This window comes from Esox lucius, chromosome 17 (genome assembly GCF_011004845.1).
Source record: "Esox lucius isolate fEsoLuc1 chromosome 17, fEsoLuc1.pri, whole genome shotgun sequence".
NCBI lineage: Eukaryota > Metazoa > Chordata > Actinopteri > Esociformes > Esocidae > Esox > Esox lucius.
The window spans coordinates 14,408,050-14,430,893 of NC_047585.1; the positions used below are offsets into that span (position 1 = coordinate 14,408,050).

Below are 22,844 nucleotides of genomic sequence, written 5' to 3' on the forward strand. Positions count from 1 at the left end.
ACTGCCACTGGTGTTAGACTGGATTGCTCTGTATTCATACAGTCAATATTACAGTCGAACTTGCAAAACAACATGACAGCATTGTCATCAGCATTATCTTGTATGCTGTGGCATGTTCGGGAGGCGGCTTGTGGTTGGACAGGCTTGTAAGGAGAGCTGGCTCTGTGGTTGGCACAGACCTGATCAAACTGTAGACAGATTGCTGGATGGTTTGAGAATTTTAGTGCTCTCTTACCTTTGACACATCTATCACACATTGGGGGGAAAAACACACAACACAAGTAAGCAGCTGCAGTTCTGTAGGGCAGAAGTGGAATGGAATGGCCAGGCAGGTTGAATCTGACAATTCTACAACAGCATATCCTTAAGCCACTGGATGGCCTATAGATTTTCACAGTAATAATTGTATAACCTTACTAAGATAAGAATAAAACAAAATAAACAAATACAAAAATATCTATATATATATTTTAATATATATATATATATATATATATATATATATATATATATATACACTGAATAAAAAATTATATGGAAAAAACAATATTAATCAAGTATATTTTTAAATAAAAATGAGTTATTATTTTTCAGGGCACAGGGATTTAGCTTAAAATGTAGATCCAAGATCAGCCCCTTGTCATTTTTTGGGGAATTTTTAATCTGTTGTTGTTGTTGTTGACGCTCCATAGTTGCTCCATAGTTTATGAGCAGAATTCTTTTTACAAAAGCAGACGCTGGCCAGGCTTTTCAAAATTAAGAGTTTCGTTTATACGTATGCGTATTGCAACATACTGTAACCGTCACATTGCGCGCTTTTTTGAATTTCTACGGATCAGCGCCGACAGCAGCAGAGTAGAGCAGCAGTCCGCAGTAGCAGCAGCGCGTTTTCAATATTGGTGAGTAGCATACCTGTCTCTCTATTATGTAAAATTATTGTATTAAACCATCATTACTGTCGAAGTATTGTGAGCTAAGACACTGTGGAATTTGCAAAAATGGTTATTTGAACGCTAATGTTGAGTGTTTTAGCTAACTTTAGCTAATGTTAGTAGTTAGGCCTAATCAACCTAATTAGTCGACATAACGTTACTGGTTTTATACAGCCCCTCTCGAAATCAAAGGCAGAATAAACAATTTCGAGGCAGAATAAACAATTTTGAGGCAGTATTTTAAACAATTTCGAAAACAAAAATGCAAGCTGAATTAGCTCAGCAGCCACATTTGGCGGCTCTTTTTGTTGCCTCTGCTGATTCTTTTCTTTTCGTTTTGTGTGAATGAGTTAAAGGACATTTGGTAATATTTTACAAAACAAGCTTTGTAAGCAGTGATGAAGCTAGTGTTACATTAAATTAATTGTTTAAGCTAGGCTGTTTGTTTTTCCCGAGAGTGCAGGTATGCATTTTAAGAAAATGCTGTTTTTCTCAGTGCAAACACAAGAAGGCTCCATTTTATTACTGGGATCTTGTTTGTGTACTTCATAATGTGTGTTGTGGGTCCCTGAAATTTGGTGGGTGAATGTTAACCACACTGTATTTACCTGTGCAAAAACATAAATTATAAAAAGTGTCTCCTGTTGACTTCTCTCAACCATTGTCTTCCTGTCACATTTAGATTTGTCCAGATCACGGTTGTTCAAACACTGTTGGAAATTGTTCTTCTTTGCCACATAAGTAATTTAAATGTAATAGTTTGCCATATATGCATGACAGAGATGGGGACAAGTCACACATGGTCAAGTCCAAGCAAGTCTCAAGTCTTAACCATCAAGTCTCAAGTCACAGTTCAGATAAATCAAGCAAGTCAAGTCAAGGGTTCACCCTAAGCAAGTCAAGTCGAGTCCTTATAAGTTTCAAGTCAAGTCACAGTACTAAAGAGATGAACACACACTGTCCTCTGTTTCTGACGTGCGCTCGGTGCGAATCTCGATTTCAAAATCAAATATTTTTCTCCTCCGTGGTACAATTTTTTGGGGGGACGAAGTGGAGGGATCTTGAATCAGCCTGAAGGGGTTGTATTCGCTATAACAACCGCCTCGCTATACCATCCATCCATCATCTTCCGCTTATCCGGGGCCGGGTCGCGGGGGCAGCAGTCTAAGCAGGGATGCCCAGACTTCCCTCTCCCCAGACACTTCCTCCAGCTCTTCCGGGGGGACACCGAGGCGTTCCCAGGCCAGCCGGGAGACATAGTCCCTCCAGCGTGTCCTAGGTCTTCCTCGGGGTCTCCTCCCGGTGGGACGGGACCGGAACACCTTCCCAGGAAGGCGTTCCGGAGGCATCCGAAACAGATGCCCAAGCCACCTCAGCTGACCCCTCTCGATGTGGAGGAGCAGCGGCTCTACTCTGAGCTCCTCCCGGGTGACCGAGCTTCTCACCCTATCTCTAAGGGATCACCCGGCCACCCTGCGGAGAAATCTCATTTTGGCCGCCTGTATCCGGGATCTTGTCCTTTCGGTCATGACCCAAAGCTCATGACCATAGGTGAGAGTAGGAACGTAGATTGACCGGTAAATCACCACGACAGACCGATACATCGACCGCATTACTGCAGAAGCTGCACCGATCCGTCGCTATACCTTATCCCGCTTATTACATGGCTACCTACCAAATAAATCAATAATTTGACACAAAAAAAAGGAATTTATTGATTTAAAAACGATTGTATTGCTTCCTCTAAAGAAATTAGTCCGTTCCGTCTCTGGTTAGAATCCTGCTGCGTCCATAGCAACGCACTGTTTTTAATGGCAACGGTCTGTTATCAAGAAATAACACGCATTCTGCACTGGAATTCAGCCAATCCATTTAATAAGGGCTAATAATAACAAACTTATAAACTAATTATTGTGACTGAAAAACTGCCTAATATGTAATTACGCTGTAATTATTCTTGTCTGTATAAGTAAAAAAAAAATACCTCTTCGAAATGTTTAGGTGCTAATCACATCGGCGCTTCCATGTTAGCCTTTCATGCAGTAAAGTTAACTGTTATGGTGTAAGCACAATGCTTTTTAGTTTCCACACCCAGTCCACAAACACTTGAAAATGCGCACATTTAATACAGACATTATAGCCTACGTGTAATAATATACATGCCCGCTCATTTTAAGATGCCCATCAACATTAAAATTCAGGCTATGCCACTGTTATAGTCAAATGCCCTTACATCTATTTACCAGACATATTCAGTAATGATAATGGTCACATTTCTAACAAGAAAAAAAACAAACATAATATGCAACCAAGGCCAAATTATGACAAACAAAAGATTAATTCATTACTTTAGTAACTTAATCGTTATAGATCTTAGTGAAACTGAATATAAAGAGATTACTTTCTTCCCTTCCCTTGTGGTTCTTAAAATGACGAATGAAATTTGACGTTGTTGCATATTTTACATCTGGCAAGTCTTTTTTATTCACACGGTCCAGTTCAAAGTCCTTGTATCCAAACGATACTATTTGTGGAGCTCGACTAATATTACTGTCTGCCATGTTTGGCGTGGTTTGAATTGTGCAGCGTTAAAGGCACATACGCTGATTAGTGGTGCTGATGTCACAACATATAAAATAATTGTATTGCTGTTTGTTTATTATAAGTTCAAGTCATTGTCGAGTCTTCCACTTCAAGTCAAGTCCCAAGTAACTTGTTCTCAAGTCAAAGTCAATTCATTTTCATACTTTAATCAAGCAAGTCACAAGTCCTGAAAATTGTGACTCCCGTCAGACTCGAGTCAAGTCATGTGACTCGAGTCCCCCACCTCTGATGCATGATGTATCTGTTGTCAGTTCATGATCATTGGTCATTTTCAGTTCTGAATTTATTGCACTTGCCAGCTCAAAAATTGTAGTAGGCCACGTGAAGTGCATGTTGGTGGACAGTCGCTGCCTCCCTCTGCTCAGTTTCATTCATTATGTAAGCATGTGTGTGTAAGATGAGGAAGGAAAGAACAGGGTCAGTAGACTTTCCAGTGCTAGTGTTTTGATTGATGGCCACAAAATCTGATAGAATAGTTTTGTTTGTTTAAGCTTACTTCTGAAATAATATTAACCCTTGTGCACCTCTATAAAAAAGTAATGTAGAGATCCCTCTCTGAAAAAATGTTACCCTCCTAAAAGTGCTGTAAAAATATTTTTTATGAAAAGAAAATCCACTTTTATTGAGTCAGATCTTTACTTATACTAATAGTATCTTTACTAATAGTTAAGTCCTGATCATAACTATTATATTTAATTCATTTTAAAAAGAATTTTATTGGAATATAAAACCAGATTTCCTTGTGAAATAAACACAAAATATTTAAGCCACTGAGAAGTGGGTAGTTTTCTTTTAAGTTTCCCACTTAGTGATGTTACGTTGAACCACCTCAAAGAAAACTAAGAGTTGAATTTCATTTTAGATTATTACACCCACAGTTTACATTTTATTTTTGTTTAGTGGGCTTTGTTTACATGGGAGGCCTACCAGTTTCCTCAAACCAATCGAACGAAATTATGATGTAGTACAAGCCATTTTACATGTGGGAAACACTATTGTTTCCTGTGTATTGTAGTGAAATGGATTACTTTCATGGCAATTCAAGGACAAGGAGGAGGATAATCAAAGCTAGAGTGCAGCAGCATTTAATGACGCTTGCCTTTGAGGCTGTGGACCAGGCAGTGCAGGCGGTGGACCAAGAAGTGCAGGCGGTGGACCAAGAAGTGCAGGCGGTGGACCAAGAAGTGCAGGCGGTGGACCAAGAAGTGCAGGCGGTGGACCAAGAAGTGCAGGCGGTGGCCCAAGAAGTGCAGGCGGTGGCCCAAGAAGTGCAGGCGGTGGCCCAAGAAGTGCAGGCGGTGGCCCAAGAAGTGCAGGCGGTGGCCCAAGAAGTGCAGGCGGTGGCCCAAGAAGTGCAGGCGGTGGCCCAAGAAGTGCAGGCGGTGGCCCAAGAAGTGCAGGCGGTGGCCCAAGAAGTGCAGGCGGTGGACCAAGAAGTGCAGGCAGCTAACCGTCAGGTGTCTCATTCTGCACTGTCAGAGTTACTAGCAATACTCTTGGAGCTAGGTCTGGATGTACCCAAGGATCCCAGAACTCTCCTCGGTACAGTGAAAGATTGTACGGTCAAAGAGATGGGACAGGGAAGTTACTACCACTTTGGGCTTGCAAGTGCAATACTGTCAGAACTGAAAATGACAAATGAGCATGAACTGACAACAGACACATTGACTATTCGTGTGAATGTTGATGGGCTGCCTCTTTCAAGGAGCTCTAATATGCAGCTGTGGCCTATTTTAGGTAAAATAGTTGAACTACCAAAAGCAAAAGTGTTTATCATAGGTGTATATGCAGGTCCCTGTAAACCCGAATCTGTGAACGACTACATGCATGATTTTATTGAAGATTTAAAAGCCATCACAACAACTGGTGTAATGTTAAGTGGGAAACAGTACAATGTCGCACTTCCAGATGCTTTTATTTGTGACACTCCAGCAAGAGCTTTTTTAAAATGTATCAAAGGTCATGGTGGCTATAGTTCTTGTGAGCGTTGCACACAGTACGGCATTTATGTTGACAATAGAGTCGTGTTTCCAGACATGGATTCCAGCCTGAGGACAGACACTCAGTTTGAACAAATGTCTGATGAAGACCACCATCACTCTAAATCACCTCTCCAGGGGTTAGGTATTGGTATGGTTTCTGCTTTTCCTCTGGACTACATGCATTTAATTTGCTTGGGCATTGTGTGTAAATTGATTCCTCTGTGGTTTAAGGGGCCATTGCAATGTCGGGTTCCATCTTCTGTCCTTTTTGCCATCTCTGAACACTTGAAACTGTGTAGACAAAGCTTACCCCGGAGCTTCTCCAGAAAGACAAGATCTTTGTCCGAGTACAGCCAGTGGAAGGCTACATAATTCAGGCAGTTTTTATTATATACAGGGCCAGTTGTGCTTTTTCAAAGATTGCCCAATCAACATTACAAAATCTTCCTGGTTTTGTCATGTGCTATGAGAATACTTCTGTCTCCTCTATGTAGAGAGTTCTGTGGTTTTGCCAGAAAGTTGTTAAGATTCTTTGTTACCAACTGTGCTAAGATATATTGGACAACATTTCTGGTTAACAATACACACAGTATTATACATTTAGCAGATGATGCTGAAAAATATGGCCCTCTGGATTCAGTTTCATATTTTCCTTTTGAGAATTATTTGGGACAGTTGAAAAAAATGTCGAGAAGACCACAGGGTCCTGTGCAACAAATTGTCAGACGTGTCACTGCAGAAACACATGTAGTGTATGAACTTTTTGAGACAGGGGCATGTTTTTTCAACTACCCCATTGATTTGGCATGTCTTGGAGTTTGTTTACTATCAAAAATGTCTGGTCAGCTTGCCAGTGCTCCAGTAACAGACTTCACAAAACCACTACTGTTATTTCCTCTTCAGAAAATGTTTGTGGCTTTGCCTCAGCTACACAGCACATAACATGATGAACTTTGCAGGATGCCCTCATTCAGTGTGGTGGAGTTTGTGGATGAAATTGACCCTGATGGCTGCAAGAAGGTGGACATCATTCCATCAGAGTGGTTCGAGGGCACTGACGGAAAATTATGCTGGTGGCCACCAGCCACACTGCTCAATGTGACCAAGGCCGTGAAAGAGGGCACACCACCAGCTCAAAACTAGATTCTGTGTAATGTGCGTGTGATGGGGAATGCAGGTAACTTTAATTTTCCTCATTAACTACTGCTCTATTTCCTTTACTTACTTTAAAGCCCCTGTGATCCCCAACTCAAGTATTTTTTTTTGTTGATTTTTCTCTACTGGGTTCTCTGAGCTAATTGGTCACAGGCTGGTGTAGCTGCAGATCTTCTTTCCAAACAAGCAGGATCACACCAAACTTGATTCATTCAATTAAATTGATTTCAGTCCTCACATATTGTGATAGTTGTAGGTGTGCTCTCGTTTGTTTGGATACATGCAACCACACTATCCCTCTGCAGATTAGACATCTGCTTCATATTATGTATACTGTATGTGCATGTTTTTTTCAATTAAAACTGCTACATACAGATGTGCACTGTGATTCTCTCTGCAGCTCATGACTGTGTGACAGCAGAGGAAGACTGACTTGTTTAAAAGCTGTGACACTTCTATCAAGTGAATTCCTGACCATGACTTTGCGCATTAACAGCCGTGATTGTATTTTACAACGTTCATTGTATTTTAAAGCTACTTATGTGGAGGCCAGGGTAAAGCTACATCAAGCTGAGTATACATCAGACCTGACAGACACCGAAGATGGCTTGATAAAGAGAAAGTAGGTTTTTGTGGGGGAATATAGGTTAAAAGTAATTTCCATAATATAGAGGCAGTAGGTATGGTTTACCTTATATATCTTCATATTAACCTCTCTAGGGCAAGGTCAAAACTCTTCCAGAGTCAGAGCAAGCAACTAGAATCAAGTGAGCATTCTGATTCAGAGGACCAACTTCCTCCCACTCCCCCAGAAAAACTCCTTTGGCCTGCAGCAAATAAAATGACTATCCGGATCACCATCCCCACTGCCCAGCAAGTCGCTAGTTCCACTGTCCAACAGATCGCCAGTTCCACTGCCCAGCGAGTCGCCAGATCCACTGTCCAGCAGATCGCCAGCCCCACTGCCCTGCGAGTCGCCAGTTCCACTGTCCAGCAGATCGCCAGCCCCACTGCCCAGCGAGTCGCCAGTTCCGCTGTCCAGCAGATCGCCAGCCCCACTGCCCAGCGAGTCGCCAGTTCCGCTGTCCAGCAGATCGCCAGCCCCACTGCCCAGCGAGTCGCCAGTTCCACTGCCCAGCGAGTCGCCAGTTCCACTGTCCAGCAGGTCGCCAGTTCCACTGTCCAGCAGATCGCCAGCCCCAGTGCCCAGCGAGTCGCCAGTTCCGCTGTCCAGCAGATCGCCAGTTCCACTGCCCAGCGAGTCGACAGTTCCACTGCCCAGCGAGTCGCCAGTTCCGCTATCCAGCAGATCGCCAGCCCCACTGCCCAGCGAGTCGCCAGTTCCGCTGTCCAGCAGATCGCCAGTAACACTGCCCAGCGAGTCGCCAGTTCCGCTATCCAGCAGATCGCCAGCCCCACTGCCCAGCGAGTCGCCAGTTCCGCTGTCCAGCAGATCGCCAGTAACACTGCCCAGCGAGTTGCCAGTTCCGCTGTCCAGCAGATCGCCAGCCCCACTGCCCAGCGAGTCGCCAGTTCCGCTGTCCAGCAGATCGCCAGCCCCACTGCCCAGAGGTTTGCAAGCCCCAGTTGTGAAGCCATGTTCTCTAAACTTCTTACAATTGTAGAAGAAATTAAGGAGACCCAGAAGGTTCATGGTAAGATGCTAAATGTCCAAGATACATCAGTGATGGAGGTTCCTGATGGTGTGGTCTTCCCGCTGCAAACTCGAGCAGATGTTGAGGCGCTTGAGGAGCAACTGGGGAACCACAGTCTAATGTCTGCTGTTGTAAGTTTTTTTTGGTTTGTTTTTTTAACTTTTTTCCAAATTGATTTGCATTACCCTACAAAATAAAAATTTATTACATTACAGTAAATTACACAAAGGCTACAACTTCAAATGTTTAGTTGACTTTCTGGCTGAATTTTTAAATCTTTGAAGCTTATTGTCTTGGCAGTTAATGTAAGCCTTTTCCTCCTTTTTGCTCTCATCCCTAGGTTGCCATGGTGGCAGATATAGGGGGCACAAATGTAGATGATGCAACTAGGCGAATGATGAAATACATTCTGTCAAACGAGCTGGCATTGGACTATAACATGTTTGGCCGTCACGGGAAAAAGAAGTTTAAGGACTTGTGTCTTTTCAATGTTGTGTATGGTAAGTAAATTAGAGAAGTTCTTCAACTAATTAAAATAATTTGTTTAAGAACATTCCATCTGCAGGGAATAAAGTTTACAGTCGCCCTGAGAAATGAGAGGACAAAAATTACAATGTGCGCTTTTGTTGTGCAGGGCTCGATAGTTCAAGTGTTTCACTCGTATTCGAGACTAAAAATAGAAGTGTGCGAACTGTAAAATGTATTTATGCGAATAAAGAGTGTAATAAAATTCCGCTGAAGCAGATAATTCTTTCGCTGGGCGAATTTCCTCTGCTGCAGTGCCCCTAGGCCCAAGGAGTCTAGGTCCGCAGGCTTTTTTTTAATCACTTTTGTAAAAAGCGTCTGTCTTGCAGTCAAACCCCTGCAGGACAGACACAGTGGCTGTGAAGAAAGCTGGGAAGGCTGTCATCACAGTGCTGTGTCTGATGTCAAACTGCGCACACTTCGCTAAAGTGCAGGTGAACCTGTCTCCACCATAGACTGTATATAAAATGGACGACGCCCTTTCGCTCTTTTCCATTGGTGAAAAATGAAGCCACCAGTGTCCCGATACGACGCTGACATCTTGTACTTGCGTCTGCGCAGATAGCGATCTTGGGACCAGTTCTGCGCAGTAGTTATGCGCAGTAGCGAGCAGGAAGTAAAGCCGTAAAGCCGCGAAATCAACGGCCCCTCCCCTGTGCCCCGCCCTCACTCTCCCTCGCAGAATGCGCATACCGTAATCAATCGCAAGTCCAAGTACAGTACAACCTTTGCTTGTTAAACCTAGACGATATGTTATAGCCTAACTTACATCATGTTTAACCTTAATTTAGAATAGGCCTAATACAAAAATAATTGGTAACTTCTAGCTAACGATCACCTGCTAGCTATTAACGAGGCTTGTTGTCTTTTAGCTAACGTTAGCTAGCCCATTACATTTATTTACTAATTAAATAGCTTATAAATTTAACTTACCGAAAAAAATTCAAAGATCGATTGGAAATGCCAGATCGGTTAGCACAATGTACTGCAGAACAACCCATTATGTCCGTGTGAAATTATATCAATTATAGAAATTTAGAGATTAAATGTAAAGCTCCAATCTCCTCAGTCCTCCGAAGGAGGATGGCGCTTCAGTGGCTCCTTGGCTCAGATAGCTGTCAATCAAAGCTGTGAATCACGACGTCACACCACCGTTTTTAGAGCATTAAATAACTAACTAAAAACCAACTTATTTTAAAAACAAACTCTTGAATTTACATTAGCGTGATACAAACTACAGTAAATGACAGAAACCAGCTTCGGAAAAAAGATAATTGAAGGGTAATTTAATTGTTTAGTTGGTCTCGCGTCCCATTGAATAACATGGGGAGGGCGGGGTTTATGACCTATACTGGGACCACTCACCAGGGGGCGATCGAGACGTTTTGGCTTCACTTTTCAGGGCTTGTGCGGCACGCTTGGTCTCCACCTTTGCCATGCCCACTGGCCTGTTTTCCGTCCTGAATGCTGGTTCTATTGGCATTTCAAATCTGAAGCCTGCATTGTACCATTGAACCTCAACTAATGTGCATCAGTTATTGCTTTTAGTGCATTTTGGCATTTTAATGTGAAAGAATGTGCATCATTTTTATGATTATTTGAACACACAAAGCTATTATATATTAATTATGATTATGATGGAGTAATAAAATGTTTTATTAAGTTCAAGTACTTCATAAATAAAAATCCAAAACGATGATCCATCATATCCTTCATACTTTTGCCAATATGGCCCTGAAGTTGGCCATTGTTTAATTCTAAATGGTGTTTAAAGAGACTATGTTTTTAATGTTAGCTCATACTGTCAACCAAATTTGTTTTACAGAGGCTCTTAAGAAGAATTCATTGACGGCACAGGTGAACCAGCAGGAGGCAGAGAGGGCACTTTCGAAATGGTTCACTGGGGCAAGAGACAGAGGAGGACGAAGGGCATCCAGACAGCCAGTGCCAAATTAAACAGTACTGAGCAGTGGTAGAATGTGAGTGAGTGCTGAAAATGTTTATTCAGGTACAAGTACAGTTAAACTGTTAAAATATTACTCGGTTACAAGACAAAATGTTGACACACTGTTACATTGGTTTTTTTGGAACAATTATTTTCATTACCAATGAATCTGTTGATCATTTTGTCTGTTATCAGCAAAATATTCATAAATAAAAAGTTAAAATCAGAATGTGGCCATTTTTTAAATTAGATAGAGCCTGACTCATAATGGTTGGTGATTAATAATTTCTTTTTTTTATTAATTGTTGCAGCTCTAGGTTGGATGTTTATTCAAACTGTTCTCAGTGCTCAATTAGGATTTTTTAAAGCATATCTTGCCCGACTGGGGCCCATCTAAAACCTGGTGTAATCCTGCCTTAAACTCACAGGGGCAATTGGCTTGGGGCCAACATGGAACCCACGGACTATCCCACTTGCAACCCATATTTCAGCCCATACTGTCCCCATGTAGGCCCCACATAAGATTTAAAGCTGGGACCAAGATGGTTCTTGTCTGTTTTGCCCAGCTGGGGCCCATCTAAAACCTGGTGTAATCCTGCCTTAAACTCACAGGGGCAATTGGCTTGGGGCCAACATGGAACCCACGGACTATCCCACTTGCAACCCATATTTCAGCCCATACTGTCCCCATGTAGGCCCCACATAAGATTTAAAGCTGGGACCAAGATGGTTCTTGTCTGTTTTGCCCAGCTGGGGCCCATCTAAAACCTGGTGTAATCCTGCCTTAAACTCACAGGGGCAATTGGCTTGGGGCCAACATGGAACCCACGGACTATCCCACTTGCAACCCATATTTCAGCCCATACTGTCCCCATGTAGGCCCCACATAAGATTTAAAGCTGGGACCAAGATGGTTCTTGTCTGTTTTGCCCAGCTGGGGCCCATCTAAAACCTGGTGTAATCCTGCCTTAAACCCACATGGGCAATTGGCTTGGGGCCAACATGGAACCCACGGACAATCCCATATGGGTGTGATCTGACAATCCCACCTGGGGCCCATGATTCTGCCCACTTTATACCCACATGGGCCCCACATAAAAATGTTGGCTGAGAGATGCTGCTGGTTTTCTGTTTCATCAGTAATCGCTTCCACCTGGTATCTAAATAAGTCCCTGATTAAGAGGGTCAGTTCAACTAGCTTCGAGGTCCAAAGTTTATAACAGCCCTGGTCTGTGTAAATGTGGGTGCATGACAAAGAGAGACAAACATAGAGAAAGAAACAGACAGTGTTCATCACTTTGTTTCATCTGGGCACGATCACATTCACAGGTACTATGTTTGCTGGAGGATAACAAACAATCAGTGTGAAATGGAGTGCACCTGCCATCCTTGAAGACCTAAAGACCAATCCTTCATTCCAGATGCTTCTGAAAGCTTAATGGCTCTGCCTGTTATGCCCCAGTGAAACATTGTATCCCATTGCCTAAACAAAAAACACTGAGGAAGAGCACCTTCACATTACAACGAGAGACACTCCGTTAATAGACAGAAGTGTATACATCAGCACGAGAGGGACACCCTTAGACAAACTAACCATGGACATTAGTCCTGGCCCACACCCTACACGAAGCTCCACTCAGACACACTTTGAACTACACCATGTCCAAATCATTTGTTATTTGTTATTCTCAGCTTTCTGGTTTCAACTGTGCGGCCCTGGTTGCCATGCATTGATTGTATTGCCTCTGCAGCATGAGGTTGATTAGGATAGGTAGGTCACCTACAGAGAGAATAAAATGACAAGCTAATGATCAATCAGTTTTGAACTCTTGATTCTGAGTGAAGTTACTATAGTAATCACCCGTTTGGAGGTCGTAGGCTAGCTGATGTGCAGGGTTTGTATCAGTCTCTTTTATCCTTCCGTAAAGGAGAACACTGGGATTGGACCCGTCCAGTGCTGTACAAACAGAACACAACACCCCACGGCTCTTCATGAGACACTAACTGAACATGTATTCCTGCATTTGGTTCTGAGTATTACATTCCATAGAAAAGAAGGGATGGATCCAACCGTTAAGGGATTCATTATAGGTTCCCCTTTAACCCTTCGTGTCAGATCACGGTTTTGTTTCTTTCATGAGTCTGGGCACATATCCATAGTGTCTCAGGAGTACTAATTAGGTCGCCTTTGCCCATAATAGGCCATCGTGTTGTCCATTATCATCTAAAAGACTGCAACCCTTCTCTGCAAGGCTAATTCATGACACCTGACCCACCATGGAAAATGCTGTTATTAAAATGCACCTTAACACTCAACATAAGAAGAAAACAAGCTTCATTAAAACACTTAAATACCATCTGCTCTAAAGACACCACAAAGATTATGGGGGGGGGGGGGGGTTACCGATTGACTATGGACAATGTTGGACAAAAAAACATGTTTTGGTTTAGTTTCTTTGTTACCATTTCTAAATGCTAAGCTTATAGCATTGTTGATTCAAATTTCATCTAAGTTTAAAGAGGGATAACAGCATTATTTTTCCATCATGTCGAAGTTTTATGAAGATTGTGAAGATCAACAAAGACAATTACACATGAGGTGTAAAACACTGTCTGTACAATGGTTGTGGCATTTGTAGAATTTATTTTCACAACTCCAGACAACAAAAAGCTTAGCATTTGACAAAAAGAGCAAATGCCAGGGGAACTAAACTAAAGCATGGCTTCTTGTCAGACCTTGTTGAAAGCCTGCTTACAGGTTGAGAACACTAAATACACTATCTGAAGTGTCTTGTGAGACCATGGTAGACTGCTCATAATGTAAAAAGACTAAACATTGTAGTGGGTGGATTAGATGTTAACTGCCAGTTTGGCTCTGCTTAGTGAGTGAGGCGGACAACACTAATAAACATTGAACCATTTATTAAACACACCAAACCTCCCTAACACAGATGGCAAAACACATTGAAATCTTATGTGTGCGTGTCTCCTGTGAACAAACAGAAGACTTAAGGTCTGCATTAGAATGGTAGATTACAGTAGCTGAAGGATGACCATAAAGCTAGTGATTATAGTACTAGTAGGGAAAATACAAAAACTAAATACTCAGTCAAGCCACTATTAAAGACAGGCTTTTATTATATTGCCTAAAACAGAGTGTACTAAACAAATAGTTAGCATCACAAAGTGAAAACGTGAACTGTCCTTGAACAAGACAATTAACATGAATTGCTCTGTTAAGTCACTCTGGTCAACTAAATGACTAAGATGTTAATATTAATACTTCCTAGATAAAACTATGTAGGAATAAGTTGAACAAATGGTGAAATAGGACATTAATGTCACAGGTTCAAACACTCACTTTTGTCATGAACACACAGTCCATGAGAGTTCTGAGAGCTTCCAAACCGAATGTTTTGAGTGATCTTTAGCTATCTTGTTAAGGCTAGGTAACCAGGCACCTTATGGTCTGACATCCTATCTTGGAGATAATTTTAGTTCAGGCAATGTCAGCTTCTGATTTAAAGGGATATATCAGCTTTTAGAGTTAGACCTTTTAGCATGTCAGTTATGAACACATGCATATTTGATAGTCAGTGTTGCAGCTAATGTGTTACAGACAATTGATTATTCTGGTCAAACTCACTGATCATCTGTAGCACTAAGTGGGATTGAATAGAGCCAATGTGGCTAAACATTGCAGCATGGTTGAGCAGAAGTTGACCATTGTCACAATTAGGAAGAGAAAGCAACCATTTCAAACTCCTTGGACAAGATAGGTTCCAGCCACCCCATGGAGAGATTTGATGGACTTGAGAAAGGGCTCCTTTTCTGGAGGACATGGTAAAACAGGTAAAGCTAGATGCAGCAGAAAGGCTTGGTGAGAGTGGGCTGGGCAGGCCTGCAGTCTGAGCTGAGTCAAAGCAGAAGGAAGGTCAGAAGGCTTAAGTGTGAAATGGAATGAGAACAGGTTATCTGAGATAAACCCAGAGCTGGCAAGGACAACATTCACCCTGAAAGCATTTATGTTAAGCAAAAGTGTTGAAACCCTGGCATTTGCTTAACTCTGCTTAGCCAACAATACAAGGACACTCCTTGTTGGTTTACAAAAGGGGCCCCAATCTTTGTAGGACATTAGTCGGAGCCAGCCTCGACCCCAATCTCAAACAAACTCTCTTGACACCTCTAAGAGATGGAAACTACCCCCAGGGCAACTTACTTAGTGCAACAATACCTAAAAAAAGCAATGAGTTCTGACATATAAGGTCCCGAAAAAGACAATGTCAAAGACGTGACCACAATAAAAAAAAAAAAAAAAGACCTAACGATAAACTACCTAGCTGCCAGTCACTTTGTCCAGAGTTCTCACAGGTTGTCTTCCCAACCATTCTAGGGGATCGAGAAGGTGGAAGTGTCACCAAGAAGGAGGGAGATAATTATCACAAACTCTTAAAAAGTTTATTGGACTCACACTCTAGACACCCATCAACAATGTGGACCCAAAGAGGCCTGCCCTTACTACTGTTAAAATCTGACACAAAGGACCATGTGTCACGGTTGTGTTGGTGGTAGGACACAGGCACAGAGACGTGAGTGCGGTAATCCATAGGTTTTAATAAAAAATAAACAAAACAATAGCAGCAACCAGCCACATAGGGCATCAAGTAGAAACAAAACCAAAATTACCCACACTGGGTGTGGCCACACATAGAACATAAATAGGGTCCCCAATTGGAGGCAACAATCTACACCTGCCTCCAATTGGGGAGACCAAAAAGGATTAGAGGTAGCTAGAGGCACCACCTTCTATCCTGTCCTAACCATGGCCCCAGCCCAGCGCAGAGATGGCTAGGGGCATAGCCAGGACGTGACACCATGTAATATTTACACAGATTGAAGTGGCTTGTAAGAGTTGGCGTTCCATGCTAGAGTTAGCAATGAGTTCTGTAGCAGACAGACTGAAGGTTAACCACACTCTGGACTCAGCCCACCTGGTTGTCGCTGTCCTTGTGCACCTGGTTGTGCAGCTGATCTGGATTCAGCCTAAAGACTCTGGAATAAGCCCATCTGCATTTATTGACCCACTGGTCATCTGAAAATGCTAAACACTGACATAGCGCAAAAAGGTCATGTACTCTTATAATATTCACCCGCACAGCCAGAAGATCCCTGACCACCCTTCAGAGTTCAGCTCTCCTTTGTTTTTCCAAACCACTGTGCATCAATTTCATGTTGTTGCTTGCTCTCTGGGGTTTCAGCCCGGGGTATCAGTATAAGCACTTTGTAACAGCTGCTGATGTAGAAAGAGCTTTATAAAATACATGTGATTGATTAAACAGAGGTGTTCAGTCCCAGGATCCTGAGCATAGTGATGACCTTGGATGGTATTATGGGGTTAAACACTGTAACCGACTGGCTGTTTGCCAATATTACCGATGGTAGCTGTGGTTTGTTTACCGTTGTAGCCTTGTTGCTGCCAATACAGCCTTGCACAGTATTTTCATTTCGTTTCTGGAATAAGGGCCTGTGGCTGGAAAATAAGAATGTTTTGGACAGCTTACTAGTCAAAATAATGCAAAGTCGACAACAAGTTGATTGATTGCTATTTTGATTTCTGGAGTTGATCACAGTCATAGGAAATGATGGCAGAGAAGTTATTTACAAAAAAGAGAACAGCATTAAAATGACAAATAATAAAAAGAGGAAAGTTCAGGAGCCCTAATTTAATACTATAAAGGTCAATACACAGAACAAGTAGGCTACAGTTACCCCACGATTTAATAAAAGTGGTGACATTATGCAGGCAGATAAAATGTGTACTTAACATAAAACACAGTCAGAGGATAAACTATGATTAGGATAAGCCTAAGCTAAAAACAATTCATTTGGTGCTAAGAAAAATGCTAAAAGTTAATAGTTCAATATATTCGGACAACATTTTTTTGTCATGTTGATGAAATTACAACGTGTAGCCAGAGGCATTTAGATATGCAACTAACTGTAGATATGCAACTACTGTTTGCCGTAAATTGAGGGTAACATCAATCCTGAAAGCGAGCTACATTTTTCCACTCGTCCCTTCATGCTGTCAATTTCCCGCCTAAACGAACAAATCTTTTTTGGGGGATTCTTGTTCTTTTGCACTCTTTTTTGACATGAGGGGTGGGATGTGGGGGTGGGGGCGGGGGGGTCCAAGATATTGTTCCTTAATTGGTTGACTCGATTTTCAGGGACTTTTCTTCCTAACCAATTAAAGCGTAGGTTGCTATGCGTATTAAGCGCAAAAAGCCTCACTATTGTTGCACTTCTCCTCAAGGTCAGACTTGTAGTGGTCTTCTCCCCTTTTAATGCTCATCCATAAAAAATTACATGGTCACTTGTGTTAACATATTGTTAACATATTGTGCAAACTAAGCCAACTATAAGTAACAAGTAAAACATAACAATGTATACGGGAAATGTAGGTGTTCAGTGTTGCTAATTAGCATGTACACTTTTTTTTATGATAATTGAGGCAAAAATGCTGACATTTGCCACTTCGTTCTGATAAGATTTAAAGCTGAAGTATGTACATCTTTTGTATTAACACATTGGTGTTCTCTTAATCTGGATCATGGATGTATACCTACCTTATCTCTGTATATGGTGTACTGCTGCTAAGGAAAAAAGTTGTTGGCTGGAGCAGTGGCGAGAAATTTTTTCCTGCGCACAGGAAGTGGTGCATTTACACATCAAAGAGCTAAAGCTGAAAATAATAAGGAAGTGACTCTCATTTTATGGATAAAGCAACGAGACACGCTAGCCAATTTCATAAAAAATTGAAGAAGTTCAGAATGTAACGGTACCTAAGAAAATGTGGTTTAGATCCGAATAAAGCAAATCTGCTAACAGATGGGCAGATATTTGCCGTTTGAAAACTTGAGTGATCACTGGTGCAGCTGCCTATCCACGATAGATGAAATTCAACGAGCAAAATTAATCAAACCGCAACGCTGATGTGACTGTGACGACTGCGACCTCTGCTGGTTCACCTCCCCCTGCAGCGGGCGGGCCCCAGCGGTCGACGTCACCTGCTTTCTGACACCACCGTCTCATCATACATTTCACCTGTGTCTCGTTTGTGCACCTGTTCCTCATCATCGCTGTTTCCCCCGGTATATATGTTCCCTCTGCTCCCCCTGTCTTTGTGTGTAATTGTCTCTTGCCATGTGAAGAGCTGTTCATCGCTTTGTGTTAAGCTCATGCTGATTTCTCTCGCTGGGATATAGATATATTAAACTATCATTCCATCACGCCTTCTCCGGTTCCTCCTTGCTCCTCTCAACCACCGAAGCCGTGACAGAATTACACACCTAAATAAAGACAGCAAGGATATGGAGCCTACGAGAGCCACAGGCGAGGTCGGTGTTGCGGAGGCGGTCCAGGTACATTCAACAATGCTGGCCAGCCTAGGCGCTGCAATGGACAATGTCTTAAAAGCGGTGCAGCGCCTAGAGCTGAGCCAGCAGACCCCCGCAGCACCGGCCGTTTCTCCGCCTGCCCCTGCAGTGCCGCCAAGCATGGGGGCACTACATCTCCCCTTACCCAGGGATTTCGACGGGGCGGCGGACCGCTGCCAGGGATTCCTTCTACAGCTGGACATCGCGCTCCAGGCGATGCACCCTGCGCCGACCGAGGCACAGAAGATCACCTCGCTCGTCTCCTGCCTGTCCGGAAAAGCCCTGGAGTGGGCCACCGCCGTCTGGAACACCGAGCAGCCCACCCAGGGCAGCTACGCTGAGTTCACCCGCCGCTTCCGAGCCGTGTTCGACCATCCACACGAAGGAAGAGAGGCGGGTGAACGGCTGTTCCACCTACGGCAGGGGACGAGGTCGGCGCAGGAGTTCGCACTGGAGTTCCGGACCCTGGCAGCGGGATCAGGGTGGAACGAACGGGCTCAAATCGACCACTACCGTTGCAGCCTTCGCGAGGACGTCCGGAGGGAGCTGGCTTGTCGAGACGTGTCCCTCTCCTTCGATCAGCTGGTTGACATGTCCATCCGTCTCGACAACCTGCTGGCTGCCCGAGGACGTCCCGGAAGAGGCCCGTCCGTTCCACCCTGCCAACCTGACACCGCCGTCCCCATGGAATTGGGGACGGCTGCACTGCCGGGCAGATGTCGGGGAGGGCAGGTGCGGAGTGCCTCCAAGGGGCGACGAGGCCGTACTACTGCACCACACCGCACCTCCCTCCCTGAGTCGAGAGGCGACAGGCATGGCACTTCCGCGTCACCCCAGGTAGCACATGCACATTCGCCACTAACCTCTTCCCTCTCTATGTGCACTGTTCCTGTTAGGTTCCCCGGCTTTCCGCTGATTTCCCGGTGTAAGGCGCTGGTAGACTCAGGCGCAGCTGGGAATTTCATGGATAGGTCTTTTGCCCTGCGGTCACGCATACCCCTCCAGGTCCTCGCCACCCCCCTGCCCGTGAGAGCTTTAGACAGCCGGCCACTAGGGTCAGGTCTGGTCACGAGTTGCACTGTTCCCCTCCTCCTGATTACCGACAGCCGACACAGCGAAACCATTTCATTTCACATCATCGACTCACCCACGTTCCCAGTCGTTTTAGGTTTCCCCTGGTTGTCCCTACACGACCCCTTCATCTCCTGGTCTAGTCGACGTCTGTCGGGGTGGTCGCGGAAGTGCCAGGGTAGGTGTTTGGGTGTTTCCGTTGGCTCGACCTCGGTGGAAAGTCCAGACAGTGCGCCCGCCGTGCCCATTCCCCCCGAATACAGGGACTTGGCTACGGTTTTCTCCAAAGCCAAGGCTGCTGTGTTGCCACCACACCGGCTGGGGGATTGTGCGATAGACCTCGTTGATGGAGCCGCACTCCCGAAGGGTCACGTGTATCCACTGTCCCGCACCGAAACGGAGACTATGAACGCCTACGTTACGGAAGCGTTGGAACAGGGCTACATCAGGCCCTCCAAGTCACAGGTCTCCTCGAGTTTCTTTTTTGTGAAAAAGAAGGACGGTGGTTTGCGCCCGTGCATCGATTACCGGGCGCTGAACAAGATCACCATTCCGTTCCGCTACCCTCTCCCTTTGATCTCTGCGGAGGTGGAGAGGATGCACGGGGCCCGCTTTTTCACTAAATTAGACCTCAGGAGTGCCTATAACCTGGTGCGTATCCGGGAAGGAGACGAGTGGAAAACCGCTTTTAGTACCACGTCTGGCCATTACGAGTATTTAGTGATGCCGTACGGGTTGATGAATGCTCCTTCAGTCTTCCAGTCATTCGTCAACGACGTATTCCGGGACTTGTTGTGCGAAGGAGTGGTAGTGTATATTGATGACATCTTGATATTCACTGCCACCCGCGCCAAACATGTCTCGTTAGTGCGCAGAGTGCTGGCTCGACTGCTGGAGCATGACCTGTACGTGAAAGCCGAGAAGTGTCTGTTTTTCCAGTCGTCTGTGTCCTTCCTGGGATATCGCTTTTCCAGCACAGGTGTGGCTATGGAGGAGCCTCACATTGACGCCGTGCGTAATTGGCCGACCCCAACCACGGTTAAGGACGTGCAACGTTTCTTAGGCTTCTCTAATTACTATAGGAGGTTTATCCGGGGCTTTAGCCAGGTCGCGGCTCCGATCACCTCCCTTCTGAAGGGGGGGGCGACCCGGTTGCGGTGGACCGTGGACGCGGAGCGGGCGTTTGTGGAACTGAAACACCGTTTCACCACCGCTCCGGTCCTGGCCCATCCCGACCCGTCGCTCCAGTTCATCGTGGAGGTGGACGCGTCCGATTGTGGGCTCGGTGCCATCCTCTCCCAACGGACGGGGTGTCGTAACACGCTCCGTCCCTGTGCCTTCTTCTCCCAGAAGCTCAGTGCGGCGGAGCGGAACTACGACATTGGTGATCGTGAGCTGCTGGCCGTGGTTCGAGCTCTGTCGGCGTGGAGGCACTGGTTAGAGGGGGCTAAACACCCTTTCCTCGTCTGGACTGACCACCGGAACCTGGAGTACATGCGGGCAGCGAGGAGGCTGACCCCTCGCCAGGCAAGGTGGGCTATGTTCTTCACCCGGTTTGTGTTTACTCTCACCTACAGGCCGGGGAGTAAGAACGTCGGGGCTGACGCGCTGTCCCGCCAGCATGACACGGGGGAGAGGCCAGTGGATGATGCTCCCGTGCTCCCGGAGTCATGCATCGTGGCACCGGTGGTATGGGAACTGGACGCGGACATCGCCGGAGCGCAGCGCGACGAGCCCTCTCCGCCCACATGCCCTGAGGGCCGTACGTATGTGCCGGCGTCTGTCCGCGACCGCCTCATCTACTGGGCGCATACATCTCCCTCCTCCGGTCATCCTGGCATCGGGCCAACAGTGCGCGCCCTGGCCGGTAAGTACTGGTGGCCCACTTTAGCCAAGGACGTGAGGGTATACGTCTCTTCCTGCTCGGTGTGTGCCCAGAGTAAGGCACCCCGGCACCTACCTGTGGGCAAGTTGCACCCCTTGCCCATTCCACAACGACCATGGTCCCACATTTCTGTTGATTTCTTGACGGATCTCCCCCCTTCCCAGGGCCATACCACCATCCTGGTCGTTGTGGATCGGTTCTCGAAGTCCTGCCGCCTCTTGCCTCTGCCCGGCCTTCCTACTGCCCTGCAGACCGCGGAGGCCCTGTTCACACACGTCTTCCGGCACTATGGGGTGCCCGAGGACATCGTGTCTGACCGGGGTCCCCAATTCACGTCTAGGGTGTGGAAGGCATTTATGCAGCACCTGGGGATCTCGGTCAGCCTGACCTCGGGCTACCATCCCCAGTCCAACGGGCAGGTGGAACGGGTCAATCAAGAAGTGGGTAGGTTCCTCCGGTCCTACTGCCAGGACCGGCCGGGGGAGTGGGCAGAGTTTCTGCCGTGGGCAGAATACGCACTGAATTCTCTGCACCACTCCTCCACGGGCGTGACGCCTTTCCAGTGCGTCCTGGGCTACCAGCCGGTCCTGGCGCCGTGGACGCCGAGCCAGACCGGTACCCCTGCGGTGGACGACTGGTTCCGGCGGGCAGCGGGCACATGGGAGGCAGTACAATCCCGCCTCCGGCTCGCTGTCCGCCGTCAAAAGACCTATGCAGACCGCCACCGCGGGGAGGCCCCGGTGTATCGGCCGGGCGACCGGGTCTGGCTCTCGTCCAGGGACCTGCCCCTCCGCCTGCCCTGCCGGAAGCTGGCCCCGCGGTTTGTGGGGCCTTTTAAAGTCCTGAGGAGAGTCAACGAGGTAACATATCGGTTGCGCCTTCCCCCCGACTACCGTATTAACCCCTCGTTTCATGTGTCTCTCCTCAGGCCGGTGGTGGATGGTCCCCTCCAGGGGTGTGAGGTGCGGGAGGTGCCCCCTCCCCCTCTGGACATCGAGGGGGCCCCGGCGTACTCTGTCCGCTCCATCATCGACTCGAGGCGCCGGGCGGGGGGCCTCCAGTACCTCGTGGAGTGGGAGGGGTACGGCCCGGAGGAGCGGAGCTGGGTTCCGGTGAAGGACGTCCTGGCTCCCGTCCTTGTCCGCGACTTCCATCAGCGTCGACCGGACCGCCCTGCTCCGCGCCCCCCGGGTCGGCCCCGAGGCCGGTGTCAGGGGGGGGGTACTGTGACGACTGCGACCTCTGCTGGTTCACCTCCCCCTGCAGCGGGCGGGCCCCAGCGGTCGACGTCACCTGCTTTCTGACACCACCGTCTCATCATACATTTCACCTGTGTCTCGTTTGTGCACCTGTTCCTCATCATCGCTGTTTCCCCCGGTATATATGTTCCCTCTGCTCCCCCTGTCTTTGTGTGTAATTGTCTCTTGCCATGTGAAGAGCTGTTCATCGCTTTGTGTTAAGCTCATGCTGATTTCTCTCGCTGGGATATAGATATATTAAACTATCATTCCATCACGCCTTCTCCGGTTCCTCCTTGCTCCTCTCAACCACCGAAGCCGTGACAGTGACAATATTTCTGTTAAATAAGAAAGTAAAGTTAGCTAAAACAGTAGCTACCTAGCTGACCTCACATTGCTGTTAGTAATTGCCC

General features: G+C 46.0%; 2 protein-coding genes across 6 annotated transcripts in view; one reads left to right on the top strand and one right to left on the bottom strand.

Annotated features, from left to right (window-relative positions):
* The window catches only part of kaznb (kazrin, periplakin interacting protein b), a 176,555-nt gene that overhangs the window by 109,659 nt on the left and 44,052 nt on the right, over nt 1–22,844 (bottom strand). The gene's annotated exons all lie outside the window — the stretch shown is intronic.
* Nucleotides 6,866–10,932, top strand: LOC114828886 (coiled-coil domain-containing protein 8 homolog). Its single transcript, XM_034287131.1, has 4 exons — nt 6,866–7,295; nt 7,394–8,459; nt 8,669–8,828; nt 10,679–10,932. Exons 1-4 carry the CDS (start codon nt 7,150–7,152, stop codon nt 10,807–10,809), a joined length of 1,503 nt encoding a protein of 500 aa, XP_034143022.1. The 5' UTR covers nt 6,866–7,149; the 3' UTR covers nt 10,810–10,932.

What these genes read in the sequence shown, in the direction of transcription:
- LOC114828886 (XM_034287131.1), top strand. Translation starts at nt 7,150, where the DNA reads ATGACTTTGCGCATTAACAGCCGTGATTGTATTTTACAACGTTCATTG. An exon ending in GATGGCTTGATAAAGAGAAA is followed by an intron (nt 7,296 to 7,393) that starts GTAGGTTTTTGT and finishes TAACCTCTCTAG; the next exon opens with GGCAAGGTCAAAACTCTTCC. An exon ending in TCTTTTCAATGTTGTGTATG is followed by an intron (nt 8,829 to 10,678) that starts GTAAGTAAATTA and finishes TTTGTTTTACAG; the next exon opens with AGGCTCTTAAGAAGAATTCA.